This window comes from Macrotis lagotis, chromosome X (assembly GCF_037893015.1).
Source record: "Macrotis lagotis isolate mMagLag1 chromosome X, bilby.v1.9.chrom.fasta, whole genome shotgun sequence".
NCBI lineage: Eukaryota > Metazoa > Chordata > Mammalia > Peramelemorphia > Peramelidae > Macrotis > Macrotis lagotis.
Window position 1 is genome coordinate 441,863,387 of NC_133666.1, and position 19,688 is coordinate 441,883,074.

The 19,688-nt window shown below is 34.5% G+C and overlaps 1 protein-coding gene and 1 long non-coding RNA gene across 3 annotated transcripts in view; one reads left to right on the top strand and one right to left on the bottom strand.

Moving 5' to 3' along the window:
- Positions 1-1,717: 1,717 nt before the first annotated feature.
- Positions 1,718-8,740, bottom strand: LOC141498432 (uncharacterized). The gene is made up of 3 exons (XR_012471633.1): positions 8,617-8,740; positions 8,265-8,399; positions 1,718-1,871 (listed from the first exon to the last, which is right to left on the bottom strand). It is a non-coding gene; the product is annotated as an uncharacterized LOC141498432 (long non-coding RNA).
- Positions 8,741-9,065: 325 nt separating this feature from the next.
- DSC1 (desmocollin 1) overlaps positions 9,066-19,688 on the top strand; it is a 39,035-nt gene continuing 28,412 nt past the window's right edge. For both annotated transcript variants that reach the window (XM_074199413.1, XM_074199414.1), the window contains exons 1-5: positions 9,066-9,496; positions 12,130-12,214; positions 15,136-15,338; positions 16,491-16,610; positions 17,537-17,692. In XM_074199413.1, the coding sequence (XP_074055514.1) occupies positions 9,422-9,496; positions 12,130-12,214; positions 15,136-15,338; positions 16,491-16,610; positions 17,537-17,692 (639 nt within the window). In that variant the 5' untranslated portion in view covers positions 9,066-9,421. The remainder of the gene's footprint in view (positions 9,497-12,129; positions 12,215-15,135; positions 15,339-16,490; positions 16,611-17,536; positions 17,693-19,688) is intronic.

Here is a 19,688-nt window from a genome sequence, read left to right on the forward strand (position 1 = left end):
GTAACAATTTAACACTGACTCTCAAAAATTTCAAAAAACACATTTTTAAATTTAGTTTACATTATTAACATTTTCTCCTTCATTTTCTTAAGCCTAAACAATCAAGAAAAAATAAATCAAAGCTTGATGGAGATTGAAAATGGCAAACCACTCCAGTGTCTGTCAACAAAACTTCAAATGGAGTTACAGAGAGTTAGCATTTTTCCTGAAAAATCAATCTCCTCTTTCCAACTTACATGTCATCATCTGCTACCCTCATTTATGCTTCTTAGAATTTTTAAAGAATCAATTCAGGTATCACTTCTTACAGAAAATCTTTTATTCATTCCATTGTTCCTCAGCTTTCTTTCCCTCATCAAATGATATTGCACTCAGTCATCCGTTTTAACATTGAACCCTTAAAATATATGTAAAGTGGTCGAGAGTGAAGACTAATTTTGCTTTGTTTTGTTTTGTCTAAATCCTTAACACCTGGCACTTAGAAGGCACTTTATAAATCTTGTTAAATTAAAAAGTCTTGTGATTGATTTTTTCCCTTATTGAGCTCATTTTTTTTTCTTTTAAATCATAGAGTACTTTTTCCACTTCTTCTGAACTCATACCTGCTCTTGGAATCAATATAGGTATGCTTAATGTCTTTTAAGACAAATTTCACAGGTCAAGTATGATCTACAATTAAGGATTTTTGTAACACTTACTTGCCTCGCTCCCTTATGCTCTTTTGAGAGACAACACAATTGTGAGTGGCAATAAAGTTCCATTTTTCTCCCATGATTCTTTAATGATACAAAATAGCTACCTTTTGTGAGGAAACTCTCTTTTAAGCTCTTTATCAAGAGACTGATATATTTAGTTATGAGACATAGACAATACACTAGGGATCAATGAATAAGTGAGTTCAGAGATTTTCAAAATTCATGGGAAGTAAAGGATTAGTATTTTTCTTCTGTATGAGTCTATTTAAGGACTCCTGTCTACTGCTATCTAAACAGGTTTAGAGTTTGTTACCTATCTCCCCCAAACCCTTCCTCCACTAGAGACACACATAGTTTATATGCCACCATGAAAGTCAAGTGGAAGAAGAAGAAAATTGAGCTAGAGTTCTAAGTAGTCTGACTGCTGACCATAGAAGCTACAGTCAACAAGCATTTATACATTCAACAAGCATTTATTAAACAATCACTAAGCCAGACATTGCACTAAGCATCAGAGATTAAAACAAAATCTGAAATAGTTATCAAGAGCTCATTTTGTTTTGTCTTTCATTTTCAAAGATGACCATGACAGCAGGGAAGTGATGCCATGACAAGCACGTGAGTTGGATTTGAGTGTGCCAAGTCACCAGCCTTACTTTATAATGGCGAAGCCAAAAAGAAAACTAACATGTACCTATATAGTGTAAATAGTAGGGAACTGCTGAGGAAGGCACAAGGTGCCTGGGGTGGGGGAAGGTGAATGATAGGGCAGGAAAAACTTCTCTCAGAAAGTAGAATTTTTTATGAACCTTGAAGAAGGTTACCAAAGTCAGGAGGAGGAGAGGAGTTGTGTTCGGTGTCAGAAATAGTATAGAAGCCACTGTTGCTGGATCATAGAATATATAAATGGGAGTAAAGTATGAGGAAAATTGTAAAAGTAGGAAAAGATTAGGTTGAAAAGGGCTTTGAAATCCAAATAAATCATTTTACATTTGATCCAGGAAGCATTAGAGTATCACTGTAGTTTATTAAGTGGTAGAAGAGAAATAGACCTGTAGTTTAGGAAGATTACACTGACTGTGGGGTACAAAATGGAGTGGGTAGAGAACCGAGATATGGAGACCAGTGAGAAGTAATCCAGTGGTCAGGTGATGAAGGACTTCCTCAGGATAGCACCTGTGACAAAGGAGAGAAGGGGATAATATGAGAGATATTGTAAAGACCAATATGTGGGATGAATTAGAGTGAAATTTTGAGAATGACACCTAAATTGCAAGTCTGAATGATTGGTAGGTTGGTAATGTCATCGCAAATAAAAAAAAGTAAGTTAGGAAATGTGAAGGGTTTGATGAGGGTGGGCATTATAAATTTAGTTTCAGATCTGTTGAGTTCAAAATGTTTTTAGAACATCCAATTCATATTCTAATTTCAGTTTATTCAAGCTCATTTCTGATAGATAGCTGGAGATGTGAGAATAGAGATGAGAAGAGAAATTGAGGATGAAAATATATTTGATAAACATTGGTGTAACAATTATAATTTAGTTCATAGGAGATGACCAAATGAAGCATCATAGAAGAATCAGGATAGAACTTTAATTAGTGGACCCACAGTTAGTGGACCTGACTTCTAAAGGAGATTAAAGAGTAGTTAGATAGGTAGAAAGAAAGTCAGGAAAAAGAATTGTCACCAAAAGAAATTAAAAGTGACATTAAGGAAAACAGAGTGATTTACAGTGTCAGAGTTTGCAGAGAGATCCAGAAGTAGGAGGATTGAGAAAAGACTCAGTCTAAAATTCCCCATATCATTTTTCAGAGGTCTTGTCTAGCTTCACCTTCCTCATTTGTACTTAGCTGAATTTTTGTCTAGGTTAATAGTTTAGAACTTGAAAATTTATCCTTATTAAATGCCATATTATTAAATTTAGATAATAATTCTAACTTTCTGACAGTATTTGGGATCTCAAAATTATCCAACATGTTCATAATCCCTCCTACTTTTGTGTCATTTGAAAACTTGGTAATCATTTCATCTCTGCCTTTATCCAAATGACTGCTAACAGACTGTAAATTTTAGGTTATGTGTACTGACCTAAACTTAATCCTTCAGTGCTCCAAAGCATCATTCTGCATTGATGGAAGGAGTTTCCTAATTGAGAATTCAAGACACCAATAAAATTAAAAGACCAGGCTCTCTTCCCTCAAAATGTCAGACAAGATGATGTTGAATAATGATGGTAGTCACTTGCTCTGAATGCTTACATGATTTTTATTCTAGCAACTAATTCTTGCTTATTGGGGAGAATTATATCCAGAATAGCAACTGCTCATGAGTTCCTCTGTCTTTTGCAGATTTAAATAGTCATTAAGAGAAGCAAATAATTTGTCAACTGCTGTGCTGTAGCAGAAAGAGATCTTTGACAGATGTCAATGTGACTTAAGACCTCTATAACTACTACAACTAAACTCCCATGACTACCATGATGAAGATATGTATCTCTGAGTCAGATGACATGATCACTAAAATCCCATTTATTGTGTCAAATGTTTTCAGAATTTGATCCTGTGTTTGGACAATTTTGATACATTATAAGATAGTCACTGACCTTAGACACACACTTTAAAAACTTTGACTCATTAATAATAAAACAATAATTAGCCCTAGCAGAATGAAAACTAAACATGTATGACCAGAGTGCAATCAACCTCCATCAGGTTAAACTGCTATGATCCTATGAGCCTTACTATTTCTCATTTACAGTATGACCATATTGTTCTACCACTTATAATGTCTTTTCCCTTCTTTTCCATGCATCTCTACATCCTGATTGTTCCATTGTATTCCCCTTCAAGTCTTTTCTCATTCATGAAACACCCAAACCAAGTTCCATTCTCAAAGACTCCATATCTGCCATTGGTACCTCTATTCTTTTAGTCTTTAAGGTTAGATACTCTGAGACTATTCCTAAAACTTTAAAAAATTCTTTTGTCATCATCTCTCTGCCTCTAAAATTTCTTTTGTTTTCTACTCTATTCTTTCCCTGCCAGAGCTTTAATTGATGCCTCTATTACTTCACCTGGATTTCTGCAACAGTCTCTTATATGGTTTTGACTCTAGTCTCTCTCCATTCTATATTATTTTACTAATTTATAATGGATTAGCATATGTAAAATTCACCAGCACCCATGATGACATTCAATTACCTATCATTTATTCCAATATTTCCTTTTTTCTCTTTCTCTTTTTTTAATTTTTGCAGGGCAATGGTGCTGTGGCCTGCCCAAGGTCACACAGCTAAGTAATTATTAAGTGTCTGAGGCCATATTTGAATTCAGGTCCTCCTAACTCTTGGGCCAGTGCTCTATTCATTGCACTACCTAACTGCTCCAAATACCTCCCTATTCCTGATAACATACTATTTCAATAATTTAGGAACTTCTTCCTGGTCAATAAACTTTAGTAGCTCCCTATTGCCCCATTATTAAAAAAAAACCCTTCTGTTTGTTGTTCAGTGTCCTCCATGACATGCTTCCCTCTATACTTAGTTTTCTTATGCTTTGCTTTTTTTTCTACCACATGCTTCTTGATCTAGTGACACTGGCCTTCCTGTTGTTCCTCAAATAATATACTTTGTCTGTGCTCTGTACATATTCTCTATCTGCCCTACCTAGTATGCTGTCCTTCTTCATTAATACCTCTTAGTATATTAGTATTTCTGGCTTTCTTTACATGTCAAGTAAAATTCTAGTATCCTATAGGAAGCTTTTCCCAATCCCTTTTTATTCTAATATTTTCCTGTTATTTCCTATATTATATAATATATATATATATATACAATTATTTGTGCATGTTTGCTTTTCTTTTTTGCTTGTTGTTTCCCCCATTAGATTGTAAGTTCTTTAAGCGCAAAAACTGTCTTTAACCTATTTTTTGCATCCAGACTATTAGCACAGAGCCTAGCCCTTAATAGAAGCTTAATAAATATTTAATGATTAACTCACTGTCTTCTAGGCATAGCAGCTCTTGAAGATCATTTATTGAGATTTGCAAGGTTTGAAATGCACATTGGTACATTGATAAAATAACAACTCCTTGGAATATTTAATTAATTTCTATATGCATACAATAAATGATATAAAACATATTTTCTAATAAATAGATGATCAAAAATAAGGTGGGATGGTCATGTAGTAAGTGCAGGAATAACAGATGGAATGTCTAAATGCTACACTTGAATATAAAAAACATGAAAAATTCTTTGGAAAACTGAGTCTCTTTAATAAAGAATTTTGGGAAAACATAAAAAAACATTTGTACAAGATGAGAAGACAAAGATGGGGGTACAGTTTGTAACACTGATCAAAGTAATCATACCTATGAGATCATAGATTAGAATGTAAGTATAACATAGAGAAAAGTATTCTTTAGCTTAATAGCTGCTTGGGTTTCAGTTCTCTGTTAGCCCATTTTGGTCTAGGCTTTCTTGACTAGTAAGCATTTTCTTTGACATCTGAAAACAGAAACAAAGTAAAAGTTTGGTAGTTTTGACTTCTCTTTCACTTTTGTTATAATTGTTCTATCTCAAATGGCAAATCTAATTCTAATTTTTTTTCAAGATAATTTTTAAAAATTCCAACAATTTCCAAATATCTTGCTTTTCTCAACATTACTATCACAGTGTTTTTAACTTTATATTCCCAATACTTATGTCATCATACCATTCATATCCATCCTTTATTATGTGCTCTTGCTTTCAAATTTTGTACATGATGGTTTAAGTATTTAAGTGTTTTAATCAGTTCACTATCTGCATTGTTATCTAAATAGCTCCCTTTATTTTCCTTATTATAAGTATTTGTATTTGAATATTTGTATTAAGAGCATTCTGATCCTCTTAAATGGACTTCTACAGAACTTTTGACAAATGATAGAATTCTTTCAATGGACCTTTAGAATCTGATCTCTTCAATTTTAGGGTATGTGTCAAATCTTGCTGGATTTTCCTCCCTTGATCTTTTATGAGCTCTAAAATTTCAAAGTTACTTCCTTTTAATGTGTCATCTATTATATTTCACCAGTTCTTCCTAATAGGTCAGAATAGTCCCTCATCATGTCTTCTACCTTAATAGCTAGTAAAGACTTTTTTAGCTCATCTGCTCTGGGCAGAAAAAAAATCTCTTTTAGATGTCTAGATAACCAAAGTCCTCCATCTTTACTATCTTATGGATTTGTGACCAGTTTATGCTAAGATTATGATTAAGAAGCACTATTGTATCCTGCAAAGATCACTAAAGTCAAGAAAGATCTGGGAGCGGCTAGGTGGCATAGTGGATAAAGCACCGACCCTGGAGTCAGGAGTACCTGGGTTCAAATTTGGTCTCAGACACTTAATAATTACCTAGCTGTGTGGCCTTGGGCAAGCCACTTAACCCCATTTGCCTTGCAAAAAAAAAAACCTAAAAAAAAAGAAATATCTGAGCTTAGAATTTTGCCTGTGACATTTATTTGCTATCTGGTCGTGATACCATTTACCTCCTTTGATCTTATTTCATTTTCTGTAAAAATAAGTGAATAAGTATAATATAGAGAATTAGAATGTGAGTTTAACAGATAATAGTAATTATGTCATAAGATTCTTATGTGGGTCAAATGAGATGACATATGCAAAATATAATTTCAATGTAAGCTGTACTTCAAAAACTCCTAATCAATCTACTTTCTCTTTTGTCATAGTTCTCTGCCTTACATCCATCAGACAACACCATCTCTTTTTTCCTCCTATTGATACAGAGAAACATGGACATAGGGGGTGAGGTGATGAGATCTGTTGGAGACAAACTTTGTAAATCTTTTGTTTCCATTGTAAAGTGAATCTTCCTTCCTGTATCATCTAATTTAGGCCACACCAGAGGGCCTGATTTGGGTTACATTGTTACATTGTTGGGTTACATTGTTTTTTTGGTGGCAGCCAGGGAGCATAGGTCCTGTAAGACCACCCAAAAGCCCTCTCACAAAGGCAAAATCTCCAGTGAAGGACTTGGGTCATGGCCAGGTCACCACCCCCCTCCCATGGCCTGTGGGAGAGAATTTAAGGAGGTCTGAGGGGGGAGGCAGCCTCTTAGACCTTCCAGTCTCCTATGGAAACTTGGCCAGCTGAACTGGCCAAAATTCAATCAGCAATCCACGTGGTCTTCTTTTAAAACTTTCTAACTTTTCTATCCCATGCTTAATATGCTGTAACTTCCTTTAATGAATCTTTATTTTCTTTCCAAAACCTGCATTCCGGAGACTTAGTTGCAATTCCTCGAGGGGCAGAACTGACCTGACCTCAAGACACAAATCAGTGGCAACACTATCAATAGAGTTTGTTACTCCATATTTTCTTTTTATCTATGTTGTTCTTTTAAATAAGACATGCCCTTCAATGGTAATTTTTCAGTCTTGAGTCCCACAACATTATTTTAATTATAAAGACAAGATTAAATAGTGTGTTGCTTTCTGACTTGTGATTTTTAACCAAGTTTTTCAGCGGATTGCTTGAGTGTCCTCCAAACCCAACACTCAAAGTAGTGACTATTTTCAGCCCACATACATAAACATAGACACTATAAGGGAAGAGGCAGAGCCCAGCCCTGGCACTGTCACAATTCAGGAAGTATTAATTGGAAAAATGATTAAAATATTGTAGATCCAGGGATGATCAAGACAAAAGGTAGTAGAAGAAGAAAAAAACTTCATATCATTTATATGCAAAGCTTATAGAGGAAAACAATTACAAGAAAATTAAATAGCTAAATATAGAAGGTGTAAAACTTTCTTCAAGTAACAGACTATGAAAATTCTATTGGAGTAGTAATTAACAGATGCTAAAAGAGAAGTAAAAATACTGAAAATATATCAGAAAAAATGTCATCTTCCATCAAAATCAATTGCTTTGGAAAATAAGTCGAGATTATATAATTATCATTCGAATACCTAAAATTTCTACCACTAAAAAAACAGTTTAAAGATTTTTAGATTTAGCAAGTCAGACATAAGAGAGATTTACATTTTCTTATATAATCTTTTGTTTCTTGTTATTTGTAAATCTTTCTGTTTACTTTCATTAAACTCATAATAACAAAGTGGAGGGGAATGAAAGGATGAAGTTGAGAGGCTATGATCAGCACTGGTGAAGAGTTTAAGGCCTCTAGGTGATAAAATCTCAGACCCATTAAAGTTTCAGAGAGAGAGAGAGAGAGAGAGAGAGAGAGAGAGAGAGAGAGAGAGAGAGAGAGAGAGAGAAGTGATTTAGTATAAATGAGGTATCTTTTCTTTATGATGTTTCCCCAAGAAGATTAAAGTCCTTGAGGACAGGACCCATGTCACATTCTTATGTCTCATAACATTTACTCAGCAAATCATTACTAATTTCTCTGTGGGAAAGCATTTGACAATTTGAAATAATTCCTTTTTTTACATCAAATTTCTGGTTATGAGATGAAGAAGAATAGATATTACTGAATTTAAACAAATGTTTCATGTCAAGATGTCAAAGTTTTGCATCGATGGACTATTTCAGATACTTACCTGAGTGAGATCTTTTGTTTTACTTCATGAAACAGGACTTTGAGTGGTGTAATCAGAGGACCACATCAATCATCAGGACTCGAGTTCTTTGCATAGCCATAACTATATCTTTAAACCTCTTTAGGTCTTCATTTCCTTATAATGAAGTGAATTGAGCAAATTGTTTAGACTTCTTTCAGGGCTAAAATTCTATGATTTGAAAATAGCTAAAGTGGATGGAATACTTTTAGAGATTTTTAACCCTTGTATAAGAGACTTTATCAAATAGTGTTCTGGAAAAATAATTTTATACATTTGCAATAACAATAAAAAAACTAAAGAAAAGAAGGGCTATCTCTTCCTTCTAGCTTACCATTCTTGACACAGACTATTGATTCAATGGCTTCTTTGATTCTCTGAGGCTTTTAGGCTAAGGGCCTGTGCAGCATCCTAAATGGAAGGGAAGAATATTGGAGATTAAATACAGAGCTTCACTGCTTTAGACTAGAAGACTTCATCTCTTCCAGAACAACAATGCTATATGTGACAAGGCAACACCTAAATGCTTTAGATTGAGAGATAACAGACTGATGAGATGGTGATTGCAGACCTGTTTATGTCCCTTGATTTGCCAATGGCAATGGGAAGTGAGGGGAGGGAGCAAGAGAGAATGATTCCAACTTGACTTCCCTGCACGATCCATGTCTCTTTGCCTGGGGCACAGCAGGTTAATAAGGCCAAGGAGGAGGAGAAGGGGTGGGAGAAGGGATGGGTAATAACTGGCAAGGGACTTCATACCATCAATCTGGGGGGGTAGGGAGGAGGAGAGAAGACTGAGGACCAAGGGAGTTCCCTTCTGCCTATGTTGCAAATAGCAGAAGTTTTGAAAGGTGGTGTAAGGAGGAGCCACCGGCTGGTTTTTGGGGTGATTTGGGACCCCACCCTCTACATTTGAGGGAAAACCCCTTGCCAAGAAGGGGTAGACCAAATTGGGAGGGGTAAGAAAGAGGAGAGAAAAGAAAAGTCATTCTCCTGCTCCTCCTCCTCTGTCCTTCCTCACTTCTCTTCTGACACTCCACTATTGCAGAGGAGGCTGCGTATCCCTCCAGCTAGGGGCCAGCAGCTGGGGACCTGCTTGCCCTGATTCATCTTGCCGCTGCCTTCCCTGACCATTGGGAATGCTTCTGATGGCACCAATTCCTGGCGGCGACCTGAGGAGCATCCTCTGCAGGCATCTCCTCTTCTCTCTCCTGGTGAGTAAGAGGAGAGGGATTAGTGAGGACAACCAAGCGTGTTAGCAGCCTCTTCCTGCCCCCCCCCCCCCCCCGTGTCCTGCCAGCCCGGAGGGTGTGAAGGCAGGGGGAGGGAAATGATAGACAGAGGGGATTAGTGGCGGGAGCTCGCTCTGGTGGAGCCTTAACCTAGGGAACAGGAGGGAGGCGGGACGCCGGACTAACCAGCTCCCGAGACATCCCGCTCCAGGAAATTCCCTATTCCCCAAGCGGTAGACTTATTTTTTTTTCCTCCCTTGAGAAAAAAGTGCAATACGATCATTCTGTAGGCACGAAACCGAATAGCATGTGCTGATGTCAAAGCGCAAAGCTGTTTGCAAAGAAAAGGATTGGGATGGGGAGAGGCTGAGGTTTCTGATCATCTAAGGAATCCTGAGGAGAGAATACCAATAGCCCTGGAAAGTGCAAAAAAGATATAGTTGAGGCTTCTCTAACAAGGACGGGTACCTAATCTTTTTTGAATCATGGACTGGCAGTTTGATGAATTCTGTGGGCCCCTCCTTAGAATACTATTCTTAAATACATAGAATTACAAAGGAAACAACTTTTCTTATTAAAAAGCTATGATTATAATTTTATAAAAAGTTTATGAATTCCAAGTCAAGAACCCCTCACCTAGAAAAAGGAGGTGAAAATCTAGGAAGAGTGCTAATGCTTGAAAGTTTTGGGTTAAGGGGGGGGGATAAAGTGGAAGATGAGAAAGTTGAGAGGAATGTGGCAGATGATATTGCTAAATGGTTTACCAAGATTTTAGTAACTGGGCCAGAATGTGTGTGTGTGTTTTTTTTCATTTCTCTTCCACTATAGTGAATTCCCTCCTTTATTCCAAGCTATTACTTCAACCAGCCTTAAATATGTCTTTTTCTGGGCATAGGCTTCTTTCATAGACACTAATCCATCAAAGAAGCACAAGGAATGTAGGATGGACTTGCTGGGTAAAGTGTCTCCTTGTAAATACATTCATTTTACCCTTGATGATGGTTCTGTTGTTGACCCAATCTGAGTCTATTGATGGTCTAAAAGTGATCTCTGAGGAGGAAGAGGACCACTTGGTTGAAGTCAAGAACAAGGGACAAGTGTTAGAGAATTCTCTTCCAGGAACATTATAATCTGTTTTCTTTTTCTTTTATTCTCTTTCCATATCTCTTCTATTTTCTTCCCTACTTTCACTAATACCCAAAATGGTTGCAAGGAACCTTATCTAGGACACACCTGTTTCACTTCCTGGCATCTGTTCCCTTAAATTCCTGGGCCACTGCTTAAACTTAGTGCATTCTGGTTCTATCTGTAATGCTCTACAGGAATATCTGGTTAGAAAGAAAGGTAGTAAGAGAGTGTGTGTATGAATACAACACACACCTATGCAACCTTATGGGTAGATAAAATGCGTAGGATTTAGTTGATTTTCTAAATAAATTATTTATATAGATTTTCTCCTTCTCCCCCCCCCCCCCACCTACCCACTGCCCCTAAGAATCAAGATCAGGATGACATTATTATGTACACACAATTGTATTTAGACCACTATTTATAAGAATGTTTTCTTAAAATCACACCTATCCCTAAGAAATTACTTTAGACCATTCTCTGACATCAAGAACATTGGAAATAGTCAAATAGATGATCATATATATCTTGTGTCTAAAGATATGAATGATGGGAGAAATAACAAATGTGACTTTTTTTCCTTTTATTCCTGATTTGTGTGGTTTATGTTTCAACTGAGTGTTTTCACAAAACACTTAAATGTTTTAATCTATTTGGGAGGTTTTATTCTCTCTTCCTAACCAAGTAGATTCAAGAAGCAAAAAGTCATTGCTGCCAAAATAGATGGAAATCCCTCCCCTTACAAAAGGAGTCAGACTAAAGAAATGTCTTTTCCCTGAAAAATTGTGAGAAAAATGACATTATTCTATGAGCAACCCAACTTTGCTAAGAACTTTTTTTATCTGACAAATTTGCCAAGTGATCCTTGCATTATAACAAACTTTTATACAGACACACAGACATAGACACACACACACACACACACACACACACACACACACAAACACACAAACACACACACTCTAGGCCTTGAAAAAAAAAAAAACAACAAAAAGCCCATAATAAATTGTAAGACTTGAGGCCCTTGCATTTTATGGAGTCTTTTCAATAGTAATTATATGACATAAATAACAAAATAACCCTTCATATCTTGAATTCTTTTGATTGTTTATCAACTCAGTTTGGAGTCAGTAAAAATAAAACATTTTTTTACAATCATCAATGAAATAAATTAAGTACTTATGCTATACTAGAAATTACAATAACATATGAGATTATTTTAACAAATAATCTGGTTATAAGTATAAGAAATTAAGAAATGAGTATTTTTGTTTCAATGATTAAAAATTGAATTTTACCTTCACAAAGCTAATGTTCTCCCTTTGAATTCAAAATCTCTAAGGTCACTTTTCCAAGCCTTTCAAACCAATTATTAAAGATTAAACTGTAATTGTTGTAAGAAACTAATATTTCTTATGAAATATATAATATGCAAAATGCTAAGATAACATATAATTCCCATTAACAGATTTTTTTTTCCTTTGCAGGTTCTGTGTTTCTTTTGTGAAGCTTGTAAAAAAGTTATTCTTAAAGTCCCCTCTCATCTTCAGGCCGACACACTTGTAGGCAGAGGTGAGAATATTTTGTAAGACTTTCAAAGTTGTAATTTTCCTCATTTTGCTTAAGGCTTTTCCAAGACCTGGGATGAAAGCCAGGTAATAAATGCTCTATATAAAATTGGGCCTATAATGATGGGCAGACTACTTATTTTGTTGTAGCGATTAGAAACATTTGTAATCTCAGAATAAGCCTTTTTATTCAAGAGAAATGTGGGAACAAATATCAGATTTAAGCTAATTAATGTTCATTTCTTCAGAATTCTTGACCCTAAATTTCTTCTATATCATTTCAGTTCAATTCAGATCAACAAATCTTTTAAAATATTTTCTTTATGAAGTTCATTAAGGTTGGCTCTATGTATTCAAAGGAAAAAAAATGAGACATTGTACCTGCCCTCAAGGACTTAATCTACTTCCAAAATTCCCAAGTTCTGATTCTTTAAATCACTAGATGTAGGAAATACAAAGAATCCAAATTCAATAGCAATGATAAATTTCACTTATGATAAAACAAAACCAAATCTACCTTCATGTTATCCTAATTGCATGTGAGCTATTGTTGTCATCACAATAACCACCCTCACTACTGGTTTATGAGGTAGGTATACCTCACACTTTGTAGCTAAGATTCACAGGATCATAAATTTATAGTGGGAAGGAACCTTAGAAGTCATCTTGTCCACTCTTTCAAATTATAGGAGGCTCAGAGAGAGAGCAAACAGTTTACCAAAGTCATGGGAGAAATAAACAGCCAATTTATGATTTGAACCCAGATCCTCTGTCTCTAATTCATCACACTTTCTATCATGCCACCTCATCTAAGTTTTTCCATTGATCTTTATTCTTTATTCAGGAATATGCTCCTGAATATAGGATGTCTCAAAAATCTTAGTTCCAATATAAGATTTAACAACTGTGGGACCCTGAGTAGATTGTTTAATGTTTCTGGTTCTCAGTTCCTTCACCTACAAAATAAATTGGTTCAAGTTCTCTTCAGGTTCTAAGCCTAATCTAAAAATATTCACATAAGCATTGACTGCTTCCCAGAGAAGTGACCTTACCTCAAGTCATATTGAATCTTCTTAACCTTTTATAGTAGTGTCCACATTCATTTGCAATCTTTCCAAATAAGTGCATTATTTTATATTTTTAATTAATTAAAAAACAAAAATATTTTATTTTAATACCCTGTAAATAAAGTATTCAAAGTGCTATATGGTGATCTCAGCTGAAGACTATTATGAAAAAGTTTTCAGTCTTTTTAAAAGAATACATTGTAGGGGCAGCTAGGTGGCTCAGTGGATGGAGCACTGGTCCTGGAGTCAGGAGGACCTGAGTTCAAATGTGATCTCAGATACTTAATAATTATCTAGCTGTGTGGCCTTGGGCAAGCCACTTAACCCCATTGTCTTGCAAAGAAAACAAAAAAAGAAAGAATACATTGTAGATTTTTCAGTAGGACATGAAAAGCTAACATTTGTCTTCTTATTGAGAAAATGCATATTGTTTACTTTAGTATAGCTGACTTTTCCTCATTTTTTTGACCAGATTTCCTATACTAGAAACTATTAAGATATAAAGCTACCAACAGATAGCTACCAAATTCTTAATAATGCTGTGTAATGTACTGACTGAGTTTTGCAGTGGAGAGAAAGCTGGATCTGTAATCAGCAATTTGGAGCTGTTCACATTCTGACTATCATTTCCTATCTGGATGATCTTGGACAAGTTTTAACTTATTTGGGTCTCAGTTTCTTTATATGCAAAATAAGAAGACTGAACAAGAAAACCTCTGAGGTTTCTTCCCATTCAAAATCTAAGAGCCAAAGAGCCTGCATATATATAATATGGGATTTTAAAATCCAAAGGGCAAATGGTATAAATGCATATAAATCTCTACATTGTCATAAGAAAAATGAAATTGTACAAATATAAATTCTGTTTTTAAAAAGTGAAGGTTGGTACTCTCCTATGAGGACTTAGCATTTTGTCTTTAGACATGAAGATATATTTTTTACTGCTTATATAAGGGAAGAAATTATGCTATTGAAAACATGAATATTTGAAGAATATCTTACATATGAAAGGTTGAAATCCAAATGAACATTGAAAAGAGATTTTATTTGCACAAGAAAATACGTGCAAGTTAATAAGTTACGGGGAAAAAAATTGTCTGCCCTATTGGGAGACAGATAATTTTGTCTTTGTAAACCCCTAATGCCACATACAGGGTTTTTCTCATGTGGGATACACTTAATAAATGCTTGTTAACTTGGCTCCAGCATCTTCTAATCCTTTTTTTTTAAAAAATTCAGCATTTTTTATTTAGATATTTAGATATTTAGATAGCATCAAATAACAATATCAAGGATGGAAGAATGTGATTTAGCAAGTTAGAAGCTGATTCTAGTAAGAAGTAAAATTCAATTTTTTTCTGTGCCCACATTCATTTCCATTGGTCAGAAAAAACAAAACTCTGTTTAATCTTTGTTGATAGTATAGTTTTGATAATGTAACTAAAGTGAATTAAATGTAGTAGATTTAATTATTATGAAATTATGAGACAAAACCAATGCAAATGATGACTCCCCTAACATTGCTGGCATCAGCCTAATTATTAACACTGTATCTCTCACTCTTGGGATTACTGTATTTATCTACCTGTGTGACATGTTATATTCCTCTAGTAGAATATAAATTTCTTATTGGCAGGTCCTTTTTTTCCCCTTACTATTCTTGACTTGGATCACAGTGTCTTACAGAGAGTGGGCATTTAAAAAATGTTTGTGGAATGAAATTGAATTGGTTTGAAAAAGACACTCATAACTCCATATAGTTAGATTCATCCCTACCCTTATCATGCTCAAACAAGCAGTAGCTGTTCCTGTAAAACATGTTCTCTTTTTGTTTGCATCTTTCAAATCTTCCATGCAGTTAATCTGGAGGAGTGTCTCAGATCGGCTGATCTCATCCATTCAAGTGATCCTGACTTCAGAATTCTGGAAGATGGCTCAGTGTATACAACAAAGGACGTTGGGTTATCTTCTGAGAAAAGAACCTTTGCTATTTTGCTCTCAGACTCTCAGAAACAGGAACAAAAAAAGATAGAGATTGCATTGTTAGCCCCAGAAAAGAAGGTACAACAGATTTAAAAATTGAAGGATTTTTGCTGTTGTTTAGGTGCAAGTTCAGCATGAACATTTTTGATTTGTGAAATAGTCACAGCATAAAACAAAAAAGGATTTAGAATTAAGTTTTTTAAAGTAGCATATTGAGTTCATAATTCACACACACATATGTGTTTATAGATATATGTATACACACACATAGTCTTTTAAGGTGTACAAAAGGCCTTATTCAGATTCCTAGGAAGGTGGTACTGTGATGATTATTACTTGTATTTTATAGATGTGGAAATTGTCCTTCCAAGAAATAATGAAATTTACCTATGATCATACAGTTGCGGGGGGGGGGGGGGATTTGATTCAAGTTCTCCTGACTTCCAGTTTTTGCTTTTTTGGTTATACCAGTAATTTAATTTATATCTGACCTAATTCATAGAATTCAAATCATATGTTTTTCAGAGTACATTTATGTGTGTGTATATATATATATATATACATATATATATATGTATATATATATGCATGTGTGTGTATGTGTGTGTGTGTGTGTGTGTGTGTGTGTGTGTGTGTTTAAAGGAAATCATTCCTATTGTAAAAGCTTTGGCATATGTATGTGTATATTCATACAGGATATCCCAAAATCCTAGAATAGTTTTAAGCCATTAAAACATTTAAGACTCCTTGTATATGCACACACACACACACACACACACATACACACACATCTATAAAAACACATACACATACATACACACACAGAAGTCAGTGCCTTTCAAATTGGAGTATTTTTTGATTGTCTCTCAATGAATCATTTCATTTGTGAATTTCTCATGTGTCTCCAGAATCTTATATATGACTGACTAATAAATTTCTGATTTATCAAAAGTATGGGTGACCCAGGGTGAGGTTGGGACTGGACACAGACACTTGGTGGGCTGTTCAGAAGCAGGAAGTGGGGAAGAGTTAAAGGTCTTGGTTTGAGTACTTCTCTATATTTGTGTTGCATATATGCATTCCATTAAATGTATATCTTTCTCTTCTGAAATCAAACACATACTATGTTTGTTATATGCAATGTGATGACTTTCCTAACATTTTAACTGAAATTTTAATTTTTTATGTCTATAATCTATGGTATTTTTTTTGGCCTCCTATAATATTCAGATACTTATGAAAAGACATACAAAAGAAAGAGCTCTTAAGAGAACCAAAAGAAGATGGGCTCCAATTCCATGTTCAATAATGGAAAACTCATTAGGTCCATTTCCACAACAGATTCAACAGGTAAGGGGATTTAAAGTTTTATTTTACAGTAGAGGAGTCTTACATTTAACTATATACTATTTTCCCAACTGAATCTCACAATATGATAAACCTGACGTTTTATAGCAAAAGTCTTGACAAAAGGTATTATCTATGAATGGATAAATTATTAATTGTCAAGGATTAATTGTCAATTATATTCTGAGAGAGAAAACAGAGAAACAAAAAGTCATCTTATTGGTTGGGTAGAAAGGCCTGAAAGTCAGTAATGGATTGAATGGCAAGGTCCAGGAGTTCTGAGGTTGCCCTACTAATTTCAATGGAAATAGCCCAGCACCTGGATTGGGTAGAAGCTGGGCAGAGGATAAGGCCTGGATAATCGTTGGAGGCACTGGCAGAAGCAGAGTAGATTATAAGATGGTCATAAAATAACTATAAGATAGACTGGAGATTTTCCAGTTAAATATAAGGACTAGAATTGGTGAGATCAATCTATTCAAAATGATGAATGCTTTGAGAAGCGAGCAAAAATATAGAGAGCTTGGTGCATGGCAGACTACTCTATCTGGACCTTGAAAAACTGGAAAGCACTGTGAGATAATGGAAGAAATAATAGCCTGGGAGTCAGGTAATGGGAACTCTAATTCCTTTATACATAACTTTGGGCAAAATGCTTCAATTCCCTATGACATGAATTTCCTAACATGTAAAGTAAGATGGGGGAGGTAAACAAGATCATGTCTATAGGAGTCTTCTTGGATGGCTAAATTTCTGTGATTCTGTGTTATCTCAAGTATAAAGTGATTGGAAAAAAGTTGGAACTGGAAACTGGAAACAAGGGAAAGAAAGGAGAGTGGTCAAAAACAGACCAAAATTCCAAAACATTTGAACATTTAGCCTTGTATTATGACTTTTGTCTTATATAACTATTTTTTTTTGCTTTCTAGATCCAGTCTGATTCTGCACAAAACTACACCATCTATTATTCTATAAGTGGCCCTGGAGTTGATAAGGAGCCCTTCAATTTGTTTTATATTGATAGAGACACAGGGGATATCTTTTGTACTCGTTCTGTAGACCGTGAAACATATGACAGTTTTCAGGTAGAACTCTCAATTAGTTATACTAAATTATTTGCTGTTTTAATACTTCAATATTTAAAATTTAAAAAATAATAACATTTGAAGACCTTCATTTTTACTATTATACTTTACTAAAAGTCAAATATTTGCTTTACTCCTTTAAATATATATTTAATTGGGAAAATATCAGATTGCTCTTATGATTATCGATGGAGAAAAGAGGGGAACAAACATTTAAATATTGTTTAACATTTAAACATTAATTGACTACTTATCAGTATCAGTTTTGAAACACACTTAAAAACTTACTTTCTAATGGGGAAAAAAAATCCTAAGAAATATATCCAAATATATCCCGAAAATCCTAAGAAACATATCCAAAAAACAAATAAAGCTGAACAATTTCATTTTTTGCTCATTTTAAGTAATGTTTCTAACAGTAAAGTTTCTAAGTTTCTAATTATAAAATTGTAAATAAATTTGATATTTCAATCATTTCATTAAAAAGAAGAAAGTAGAAGATATGATTTAATAACAATATCTGGTCTGCCAACTTCACATGTTTTTCTGAGGATGGAATGAGGAAATATACCCAAAATTCTTTAAGAGTCAAAATAAGTCACATCCTGCCCCAAGAAAATATCAAACCATATACCCTGCTAAATTTTGCTCCCTCTACTTCTCCCATTTTATAATCTAGGGTGATAGAAGGCATAAGATAAATATAACTAACTTGAATTGGGTTTGAATATTTAACTATATATGAATGTCTACATATTTAAGCATATGATTTAAAATTGTTGAAGGATCATGTTTTGTCTGCTGTTTCAAAATATAGAATGGAAATTCTTTTAAATTCTACTGAAAATATATGATATGCCTGGTACCGTTAAGCTCTATTAAACTGTTAACTATTAAACTCCCCAAATCAGTGTGTTCTTGGAGACAGAGACCAATGGGGCTAGAGTGTACCTTATAAGGATTGATTTTAAAAAATGAATGTTTGATTTTTGCAAAATTAACTGAAAATAGATTTATATGAAAAAGGAAAAAGAAAACTGTCTATGTTATATATACATATATATGTCAAGGTATATCTGGACAGTACCTATAATGACAGAAGAGGAATGGAGGTAAAGATGATAAATATGATTAAAGTTAAAAAAATAGAGTCAGTAATAAAATATTTAGCTCAGCCATATAAACACAATGCTCAAAGTTTTTGTAAAACACAAGGTAAACCAAGGGGTTCAATTAAAATGTTTAATGATATGAGTCACTCCTAACTTGAAAATAGTTCTAGAATGGTAAGTCTTAATCAAAAGGCTGAAAGGAAGTAGTGACAGAACAGCAGAGCATATTAGGAAGATATATTCATGTGATTCAATTCAGGAATCATTTGGAGATCATAGTAAAGTGCATTAGGATCAAGAAATATGGAAGAAGAAATGAGAGGGAGTAGTTAGATGGCACAGTGGAAAGGGCACTGACCCTGGATTCAGAAAGACTTGAGTTCAAATATGACCTCAGTAACTTAATACTTAGCTGTGTGACCTTGGGCAAGTCACTTAACCCCACTGCCTTGCTAAAAAAAAAGAAACTAGAAATATTGTCCTATGGGAAAACTAAAGATTACATGGACAGAAGGGTTCTATATGAATATATGGATATATGACATATGAAATATATCACAAACTTGATGCAGATACATGTGCAGTTAGGATGGAGAACTTTTGTTACCTGAATATCAGCTGTTATTCTCTCTTCCAAAGGAAGTAGAGCTAATAATTTATTAGCTTGCAATACAATAATTTCATCCTTCAAAAGTTGGATGAAGCACCAAAGAAAATAACTTGCCTGGACCTGATTATGCCCCTAAAGAAATCTATGGCTGTTGAGATAGAAATGATAATAACCTTGGAGGCAAATGTTTATATTATTTTGTTATATTGGACTCACCTGAATTTTAGACAACATATTTTTATGTCATTTCAAAAAGTATTTTTTAAGTTCTTAC